The sequence below is a fragment of the Labeo rohita genome, chromosome 13 (assembly GCF_022985175.1).
Source record: "Labeo rohita strain BAU-BD-2019 chromosome 13, IGBB_LRoh.1.0, whole genome shotgun sequence".
In the NCBI taxonomy this organism is placed as follows: domain Eukaryota; kingdom Metazoa; phylum Chordata; class Actinopteri; order Cypriniformes; family Cyprinidae; genus Labeo; species Labeo rohita.
This window is the reverse complement of record NC_066881.1, coordinates 1,672,712-1,683,525: the sequence shown is the minus strand read 5'-3', so window position 1 is coordinate 1,683,525 and position 10,814 is coordinate 1,672,712. Positions and strand designations below refer to the sequence as shown.

Sequence of the window (10,814 nt, the reverse complement as noted above, 5' to 3'; positions counted from 1 at the left end):
TGTATAGGTTCATATACAGAATATAGGCTGGCATTTGTGTGTGTATATATACATACATACATATATATATATATATATATAAAGCTTGTGCTGTACAATTAAACTCTCAGCTTTGTTACTGTCAGCCCTGTTTCCTTTCTGTGAAGGCATGACTTGTATACATGACTGTAATTCATGTATTGACCTTACGTTGAAAAAGTCAGGTGGAATGACCCTTGTGTAACTCTGCTAGCCCACTGACTAAGACTGTTGCGTTTCTTGTAATGCACCTTCATTCTTTACATTATCTGTCAGATGGAAGTAGAGCACGCATGCATGGGTGTCAGCTGCACAGGCTGGGACTTCCACTGTTGTGTTTCCATATCTCACCTAACTACCACTATGGGTGTGGCAAAACAAGCGTCGCGCTTTACGTCATCGAGCCCAACGTAACGTAAGCGTAAGAACGGGGCGTCGTTCGCCCCCTAGCGGAGAAGTCGAAGACAACGCTCATAATGGGTTGTGAAAGTGGAAAGTACCTTATGGAAATCCCCACTAGCTTTTATGTACTGGTTTCAATCGGGCTGTCTGAACTAGAGTGAAGACTTCGCCGTGTTTTGGACGCGTCTGGTGCGAGCAGCGAAATCCAGTGGATCTCTAAGAGCGCCATGGACGATTAAAGTGGACTGAGTGAAGTAGCAGTAGAGCCAGAGCATCTTATGGGCTTTGTTGGTGGATACCGACATATTGAACAGGTAAGAGTTGTGCGATTCATCGCCGCCCGTTCCCTCGCCTCTCCGAATTCGAGTCCAGACTCTACCCTGAACCGAGCGAGGCTGATTTCCCCCGTTTTGTCTCGCGTCTAAACGGCGGTCCGTCTCGTACGGACGGCTACAGTCTTGAACGCCACGGATTTGACAGCCATTGTTTGCGAAGACGTCACTTATCGGCGATTAAAAACGCTAAACGGAGAAAACGTTCTATTGTTGCCATGGGGACATATCGCTTCCTTTCGAGTGTAACAGTGTTGCATTGTCTGTGGGCTTCTGTCAAGTCAATTACGTAATTCGAGCGTCAGCAACTGATGTTACAATATTTCTTCGCATCGGTCTCTATTGTCCCCGTTGTGCTTTGTCTTTAATAAAGCTGTGGACGGCGCTTTGTCGCGTTTCCCACGACGACAGCGCTGCGAACGATTCGCGAGAGGTATTTGAGGAAACGCCGTCGCTTTGGCGTTCTGAATAAGTTGTCCCTAAAGAACCTCGGCAGCCGAGACAAATAAATGGTGCCCTTGCAGTCAATGGCATTTTCGAGCCGCTAGGCTCCAGTCAGCCTGTCTGAAGCCCGTCTTTTGGGCTAGTCTGAGAGTTTGGGAAAATTCGTCGTGGGGGTGGACTAATAAAGATCTTCGCCTTTCACTCATCTGACCTCAAGAGCCCTTTACCATCAGACTGGAATACACCATCAGCTTTCAGGGGCCCTGATCTCTCTTTCAGTTCTTCACCTTTAGGGTGGAGGGAAATGAGGGGAAATTCTTCTTTGTAGCACATGGTCGTGGGTTGAGCGCCTCTGACAATGGTGTGTTTGTTTCGTGTCTTCTTTCACAGAGATAGATTGGTTCCCCACTCCAGATTACCATGTCTCAGGGCCAGAACTTCCTGCCCAAGTTCCTGTTCGTGAGCAACCTCCTGAAGGCCGTGAAGATCAGAGAGCGGGTGCCCAATGACGTGGTCAAGCCTTCGGCCAGCAGCGGCCTGATCCATCACCTGCGTAGCATGCATCGCTACACGCTGGAGATGATCCGCATGAGCCAGTTCCCGCAGGCCTTCCGCGAGGTCATCCAGGCGGCCATCTTGGACCGGGCCATGCAGAGCTCGCTGGAACAGGAGAAGAGGTTGAACTGGTGCCGGGAGGTCAAGAAGCTGGTGCCGCTCAGGACCAACGGTAACTATGCTGTCATTTTTTTTTTTTTTTTTTTTTTTAGCAGCTAGAAACGCCAAGGCGAGCACCGTGTTGCGTTTCCTTCAAATGAAACGTCCTCTTCTCAAACACAGACGTTAGAAACACTTAAACTCTTTCTCCATTTATGTTAATTTTGCATTATGGGTCTAATCTAACAGTTCATAATATGGCCAGGCCAGACTATTACTTGGTCTTTTTTTTGGCTGATTTTATGTACTCATTTGGTATCTTTATCACACTCGCGTCAAGATATCGAATCGGCTATTAAAACGAATATGTGCTTTTTTCAAATGCTTGGCACATGAGCGCTTCGGGAAAATCCTGCACTGCCTGTCACACTGATGTTTTTCCCCCTTAATTCTACAGCTCAATTTGATTTAAGGGGCCGTGGCGTGATGCAGGGCTCACAGTGAGCGCTTTATGACTCTGACGTTTCTAACTCAGGGTCAGGACACACTGCTCTTCTCATATGAGTAATGCTGCAAGGGAAACTTCTCTGTACTTGCCATTGTTGCTCCATTGTACAGTCACTAGTTACTGTAACTGAAATTAGGTAAACACAGATTACACATTTTATTTTCTCTTTACCTTAACATTTGTCTGAAATAGTCTGCAAGCTAGTGCAGTTTGTTTGTCAGTTTCATTATTTTATACAGTTGTGTCAGTATATCATGTCTAGTTCCTGGTAGTGGACAGTGTCTCATTCTTGTATTCTGGTAATTTTTTTGTTTTTCTGGACAGCACAGATTTTTCCTCATAATGAAACAGGAATTTCCTGTCTTAAATCACATGGGATTATGAAAGCGTTAGACTGGAACATGCTGTGTAAAACAGATTGCATTGATATGACCCGTAACAGAATATAGTGGGGGACTGGAATAAATGTAACAATGGTAAAAACTTTAGTAAAATGTCAGTTTTAGAATAGTTTACTCACAATAAATCAAACTGTAATTTTAATCCGAGGTAGAGTTGGGTTAGGTATGTTTCCTTTAAAACTTAAAAAGTATTTTTTTGGCCTGAATTGGTAGGAATAGTTCAGTAGCCCTTCTGCATGAATGTAACTTCCTAGGTCATGTTTGCATTAATGGTAGTTTTTAGACTTGTATGTGAGGTTATGTATTTATTTTTAACAGCAAGTTTGATCAATGTTACTATTAAAGTGTTGGATATGTCTACATGGGAATGTGTTTTGTATGTTTATATTTATGCATTTGGCAGATACTTTTATCTAAAGTGACCTTCATTGTAATCTAGCTTTTTTTTTTTTTTGTTAGTTCGTTCATGCATTCACTGGGAATTGAATCCATGATTGTTGCTCCACAGGAATACGTTGTATTGATTAAATGAGTGCGCAATAATAGTCAACATGTGTGTGTATATATACACAACATAGTGTTTATTTGCTATTACAATTATAAAATAACCAATTGCAGTTTTATAACAAATGAGTTATCAGTTGGATTAACTGACATGAATAATGACTGCTGACAAGACAATGCTAGCTGCGGCCAAATTCCAAAGATTTTAGGTTAAATAATTTGTGTGAGAATTAAAAAAAAGATTAAAAAAACAGTGCCTTTCTAAATGCATGTGATCATATCTACGCAATGTTTAATCATATTCTTGAGGTCACTCATTTTGCTTGTGTGACCATTGTTGCTGAATATGGCGACAAGGATGTGGTTGTATAGCAGACGTAGTTTATGTCCTTGGTTTGTGTGTTCATTTTCTGTTCTTCTATTGTGTTAGGGAAGCTACTTTGAAACTGTAACTTCCCAAGTGACAAGTTTACTCATAATTTACGGTAAAGTATTTAAATATAGTCAAGCTACCCTTATGTGAAACATTCTACACTGCTAACTATTTACAAAAAGTAGCTTACTACTTTTAAGCTGTTTATCTCTAAAAATATGTAACTCAAATTAATCAAACTTGAATTTGAGTTACATATGAAACTATTTAATAATAGTAAAAGTTAAATGGTGTGTAGAGGCAAAATGCGAAATGGACTTAACAAATTGGATGATTCTTATAAGATGAATTAATGAATTGTTTAATGGAATTTATTAATTCAGTTAATTAATTAATCTGGCTTGTCAATGCTACACGTAAAAGCTTAGTCTGCTGTAAATCTGCTTTCTCAAGCAATGTGACCTAAAACTGCAACTTGTTGGAAATTTGTTACTGGAAATTTTGCTTAATTTAAAAAATGTTTCTAAAAAAAAAATGAGGTTAAGTTATAAGTTAGCAACGCTACTTTAAGAGTGTTTGGGCTTGTAATGATATTAATTCAGAGCCGGATCTCTGTCAATTTTGGAGGTGTTGTAGAATTTGTCTCTTTTTTCTTTTTTTTTTTTTTTTTCCTACAGTTTAAGGGTCAGATGGAAACTTTCTCTTGTGTAACAAGAAGCAAAACAACACACTGTACAAATAGTTTCCATAAATAAACCGTAACCTATAGACCTGTTAAAACCTACTTCAACTGGGAACATTTGATCTTTGTGTTAATAGCAGGTGCAAGCAGCCAATGCTTTTAGACTATTACGCAGGTTTAAAAAACAAGAACTAGATCATGTGTTCAGACTTCCCTTATTGACCCTAGAAATGGCACGGGCGCAGGCATTCCTGTAGAGCGTCGCCCCTCCTCTCTGGAAAGTCCAGACGCTTTTTATCATGGCTCTGGTGTCAAGAGGAGACAAGGGAAAGAAAAAGTTGAAGTGAAGCCCTTACGGCACTTAATCAGAGAATCACATACTAGGGAAATTCCTCACAGTTGCGCACAGGCTGTTTCACACAAGCGCGCACACATGCAAATGCACACGAATGCACATGTTGCACAACATCAGAAAGAACACAGAATCTAGGCCATAAGCATAGCTCTGCAATGCATGCTCTTTGAGTTGTCTTTACTTTGATCTTCAGTTACAGATTAAAGTGAAGTTATTGATTTACAGAAGTATATAGATAGTTTTGAGATTTTTTTTTTTTTTTCTTTTCTTTTTTTTTTCAGTAGGCTGACATGTCCAACTTTTTTTTTTTCTTTTTTTTGTGAGTTGATTTCATTGCTTTTGCAGAGATACGGTCACATGTCCTGTTTTCAAATGCACGCAGTCAGATGAAATGGATATATTTAAACTGCTCTAACACCTCTGTGGAAATCCCCTGTATTGCTTTTATCTCATCCTTAATCTTGCTGCTTGACAAATACGGATGAACTAACCTTTAGGTGTAAAAGATATTGCTGTCAAGGTACGCAGCAACAAACCAAAGACTCTATATGTAGTTTTTCATTTTCTCAGTATTACTTTTTGTTGCTATGTAATGCACGTCAGCAGGTTGCTAAGGCCCTCTCTGTTATGACAATCTAGATGATGTTAAAACAGGAACTGCAAGTTTCGTAGGCTTTTTGTCAATGCATGAATGCCACCTTCATGAACTTCTATGACCTGAGTGTTTTTCAAAGCCAAATCTCTAAGTGCACTTCCATGGGACATTTGTTGCAGCATATCTGCCAGCGTTATAATACATATGTAAGGAGATGGTATCCTTCAGGACTAATGTATAATGGCATATCTGCTCATGGGCACTCAGTTGAGCCCATTTGTGATTAATTACTCTGGGGCCTGAGGGAAAACAACTTCCTGATGGCACCACAAGAACATGCACAATCCCAAGCCCTTCACTAGCGACTGTCCCGAGGAGTAATCAGTGTTTGTGTGTTTTCATTTAGGTGATGGGAACTGCCTGCTCCACGCAGCCTCTCAATACCTGCTGGGGGTTCAGGACACAGACCTGGTGCTGCGAAAGGCTCTTTATGCAGTGCTGAAGGAAACAGACACTAGTAACTTTAGAATGCGCTTTCAAACAGAGCTGCTGCACTCTCAGGAGTTCACCCAGACTGGCCTGCGATACAGCACTTTGGTGAGAACTTCCACCTTCTAGAATCTCATTTCTCCGTATTAAACTGTCTTAAAAACCTAAAACTCATTGCAATTTGCAATGTTTTTTTGTTTCTCAGAACTGGGAGGAGGAATGGGTGAAGATTGTAGAAATGGCTTCTCCAGTGTCCAGCAGTAATGGCCTACAGTTTGACTCTTTAGAGGATATTCACATCTTTGTGCTTTCAAATATTCTGCGGAGACCAATTATTGTTATTGCAGGTATGTGTACAGTTGTGGAGCATTTCACTGGAATTACACGAAGCACTGACTGTTTTTTACACAAGTGCATCAACATGATCAATGACCAAATTCATTTCTCAACAGACCAAGTACTTAGAAGTATGAAGTCTGGTTCATCCTTTTCACCCCTCAATGTTGGGGGCATATACCTGCCTTTGCATTGGCCTCCAGGAGAATGCTACAAATATCCCATTGTGCTTGGCTATGACTCCCAGCACTTTGCACCTCTGATTACAATCAAAGACAGCGGCCCAGGTATGTCGCCAGACATTGCACTACTCCTTAATGTGTTCTTACTCTTAGGCCCAGTGCATTTAAATATTTGATGCTTGTGACCCATTCAGAGATCCGTGCTGTGCCATTGATAAACCCAGGACGGGGTGGGTTTGAAGATCTTCGAGTGCACTTTCTGACAGAAAAGGAGCAGCAACAGAAGGAGAAGTTGCTGAAAGACTACCTAATGCTTATAGAAATCCCCGTCATTGGCCTGGGCTACGATCCCACACAGATAATCACTGCAGCCAGGTATGAGCTAAATACAGTCTTGGGTGGTTAAGTTAAGTTAAGCAGCCTGATCCAAGTACTAATTGGTGTAATTCTGGTAAAAACAGCACAAGTGCCTAAAAAGTTGTAGGAAACTGTGTTCCTTTTTACATCTTGAACCCTTCCTCCATCAGACTGGACGAAGGCAACCTACCTGAGGACATGAATTTGATGGAGGACTACCTACAACTGGTCAACCATGAATATAAGCGCTGGCAGGAGGATAAGGAGTCTTTATGGGCACCCCAATCCCAGCGTCCCCCTCCCTTCTCCGTCTCCCAACTGTCTCTCATCGAGATCCGCTGTGCCACACCCCGCTGTACCTTCTACGTCTCGGTGGACACTCAACCCCACTGTCACGAGTGCTTCGAAAAGCGACAGGCGGGTCGCAAGCCAGAGGCCATTTCCACCACAAACCAAACCTCACCCTCGGACCCCGAGAGCCGAGGGAGGCTGGAGCGCTCCGTCCTGCCCAGCCCGCGTTCCGCGCCCCCTACGGCCCCCAGTCTAAGCCTTTACAGTGAGACTCATGCCATGAAATGCAAGACGCCCGGATGCTTGTTCACTCTTAGCGTTGAGCATGACGGGCTGTGTGAACGCTGCTTTACGGCAAGGCAAAACCGATCGGCCGCTAATGGGCCGCCGCAAGGCCCCTCTCACGGCTGGTGGGCGTCAGGCAGCAGGGAGCGAGAGAAGGAACGGGAGAGGGAGAGAGATAGAGAAAGGGACACCGAAAGGTGCGTTATGTGCCGACAGGAGGTCTTTAGGATATTTAATGGTCTATGCCCACCCTGCATGCAGAGGACTGCCATTTCCGAGAGGGGGGACGCCCAGCAGCAGGAGCCTAGAACCGAGGCGTCGGTATGGGCACTGCATAGGGAGACAGAACGCACTGGCACCACCGGCCACACCTGGCAGACGCCCGCTGCCCGGCAGTGTAAACGCTCCGGCTGCCCATTCTTTGGGACGCCAGAGAAGCTGGGATTCTGCACTATATGTTATCTGGACTACCAGACCAATCACCGTAAGTGCAACTGTTCTGCATTCACTCAATTCTTGTTGTGACAAGAAATATCACTGCAACTGCAATCAGTTGTAATGTGTCCATCTCTAACAGCAGGGGTCTCCAAACTCGGTCCTGGAGGGCCGGTGTCCTGCAGAGTTTAGCTCTAACTTGCTTCAACACTCCTGCCTGGAAGTTTCTAGTCAAACCTTGATTAGTAACATCAGGTGTGTTTAATTGGGGTTGGAGCAAAACTCGGCAGGACAGTGGCCCTCCAGGAGCAGCATTGGACACGCCTGTCCTATAGGGCAGTGGTTCTCAACTCCAGACCTCAGGGCCCACGGCTCTGCACATTTTGTATGTTTCTGAATCTGACACACTCAGTTCAGTTCATGGATCTTTCTCCTAACGAGCTGATGATCTGAATCAGGTGTGGTAAATGAGGGAGACATACAAAATGTGCAGAGCAGTGGGTCCCTAGGACTGGAGTTAAGAACCACTGCTATAGGGTACAGAAGTCTTAGACATGTGAACCAGAGGAGCAAGTGTGATTTTTGGCTGTTTTTGTTTGTACAGTGGCCACCCCCGCTATTGTCCAGCCCAGACACACATCCGAGGCTGGTTTTCAGAACTGTCCGCGGTGCCGGGGTCAGGGCTGCGGTGCTGAGGGAAAGGCCATGCTGGAGGGTTACTGCAACAAGTGCTTTGTGAAGGAGCAGAGCGCTAGACTCAACCAAGCTGCTAGCAGGGGCTCTCATTCCCCACCTCTTGTCACAGTAAGTGTCCTTGTATGCTGGTTTGCATTGCTGTGGGGTAAGTTTGGCTCTTCTGAAGCGCTGACAGACTCTGTTGTTTGTGTCCAGCGGGCCTCGAAACCACGTCCACCTCCGATGCTCACCCAGGCACAGTGTCGGCGTAGCGGCTGCAAGAACCTCTCTCCCGGCTGCACGGACCTCTGCCCGGACTGCCTCAGCCGCGGCCAGCGAGAGGGTCGGCGTGCCCAGGCGCCCAAAGAGAAAAGCAAACAGCGCTGCAAGACGCAGGGCTGCGACCACTACGCCAACCAAGAGAAACAAGGCTACTGTAACGAATGTGACCACTTCAAGCAGATTTACCGGGGCTGACCGAACAGTTGAAAAGGGCCCAGTTCGTCGTGCCGGTGAACGCTCTTACACGAGGAACTTTTTTGCCCAAAATCCCCCACCTATATTGGGCAGGGCCTAAAGAGCCCGGTGGTGCTGTAGAATTGGTGATTACCTCTCAAACGAAGTTTTGGTCATTTGTATCATGTGTATAGGACCGTCGTGAGATGTTAGCATACAGAAACTAACGATACGCAATGACGTCTAGTCACACACCCGTGGCGTCTGCTGTTTATATCGAACAGGGTAATTAATCGCAAATCGAGGTGAGCATGTCTAAGAATTACCGATTTCAGATTAGCAACAAAATTGACCAAAGTTAATTTGCTGAAAGATATGTCTAAGCCAATGTACATCGCCACTGTGGACTGCAGAAAGCCAGCGGGCCTTTTGGAAGTACAGGAATAAGACGTACAGGGTATGCAGAGACCACCGAAGGACAGCATTTGATAGTTTCTTCATAAAATGTAGGTTAAGTGCCAATGAGAGCTTGCTAAGCAGAGCTCGAATTTCATTTCCTGCTGCACCATTTGATGTCTGCAAGCAGTACGGATCTGTTGCCTTTGAGAATGTTTTTGTTTACCATTGATCACTTTTTCACAAGTCCTTCTTGCTCTTGAAACTATTTTTCACTTTTGCTTGCCTTGCTAAACTTCATATGACTTGGTCTGTTCTATTGAATGGATATGTTCATTTTTCTGTGGCTGAAAAATTCCTTAAGTGCAATGAAAACCAGATACTTGACACCTCCCCGATGTCTAGAGCAGATTAAATTAAATTAAGCTGAGGGGAATGGCCGTGCCAAAAAAAAGAGCGTCAAAACATTTGACGAGAAGAAAAAAAAAATGGCTGAAATCCCCATCTGGATAAACAGCCAAGCGAAAACAAATCAGTCCGAGCGTAAACGCGCCCAGGTAAGAAATGTCCGCTCCTAGATCTGTGAACTCCCCGTTCTCGCCCAGCCACATTCTTTTGGTTGCACTACTCTCCTTTAAACACACAATGCCTCAGTCTATTCTTTGCATACGTTAGTATGCACAAACTGACATTCTCTATTTGACTATTTCTGCAATATCTGCACAGACGTAATGAGAAAAGATAGAGTTAGCTCCTGTGGCATCATTTATAAAGAAATAACTGTCTGTGTTAAACATTCCCATCCTTAAAGTCCAATATTGTGCAAGCACATTTAGCTTCGTCTACTTGAGAATTAGATACACATGGGCCTATACGGAAATGTGCTTCGGATAAATGATACACACGAGAAAAATTCGCAGTCGAATCATGAATTCGAGTGTCTACTCTTCAACTACTGGATCTGATCATTCAGTTCAGATCATCACAAACTTGCACAATACTTAATAAGCTGCTCTGGAATTAGGAACGGTACTTCTGACTTACAGTACATTGTGACATTCCAGTTATAGATCTAGAGGAATATAGATGACGAGATAGAAATTTTGTGCAACCTTTCATATAGATTATTGTATGAAAAGCCTTGTTTTTTGGTTTGTTTGGTATTTATTCACAGCAAATATTAAATGTAATGTGTTTCAAGAATTATTTATATGTGGTCCTGGAATAAATTATTTTTAATAGAAAAACATTAACACGTTTCCTGTGTCTGTTTACCTTGATTTGCTTTATTGCAGCTTGAAGTACCTGTTGTAACAAAAAACACTTGAAGGTGCTAATAAAAAAAAAGGACACGTAATATGTTCATATTACGTATTAGTAAAGTAACAATGGTGTTGGTATTGGTAGCAAAACAACATTGCCATGCCAATGACTGCTGCTGAACCAATTATGTAACTATGGTTGGGTGAATTCCAGACAACCGCTAGAGACGCCACTATCTACTCACCACACCAGACAAACTCATAATGACGGGCTTAGGTGTGTGGGTTATTAGCCAAAGAAAAAGAGCTTCGGCAGCTATCCCAAAATCACAGAACCACACTTACACAACTAGTGTCCCTTCATTCCTACGTACTACCCTGA

General features: G+C 43.5%; 1 protein-coding gene across 1 annotated transcript; it reads left to right on the top strand.

Moving 5' to 3' along the window:
• Positions 1–474: 474 nt before the first annotated feature.
• On the top strand, positions 475–10,423 carry tnfaip3 (tumor necrosis factor, alpha-induced protein 3). The gene is made up of 9 exons (XM_051125376.1): positions 475–734; positions 1,587–1,923; positions 5,675–5,865; positions 5,963–6,104; positions 6,210–6,380; positions 6,470–6,650; positions 6,803–7,692; positions 8,248–8,447; positions 8,535–10,423. The coding sequence occupies exons 2-9, from the start codon at positions 1,617–1,619 to the stop codon at positions 8,793–8,795; spliced, it is 2,343 nt and encodes a 780-aa protein (XP_050981333.1). The 5' UTR covers positions 475–734; positions 1,587–1,616; the 3' UTR covers positions 8,796–10,423.
• The last annotated feature ends 391 nt before the right edge of the window (positions 10,424–10,814 follow it).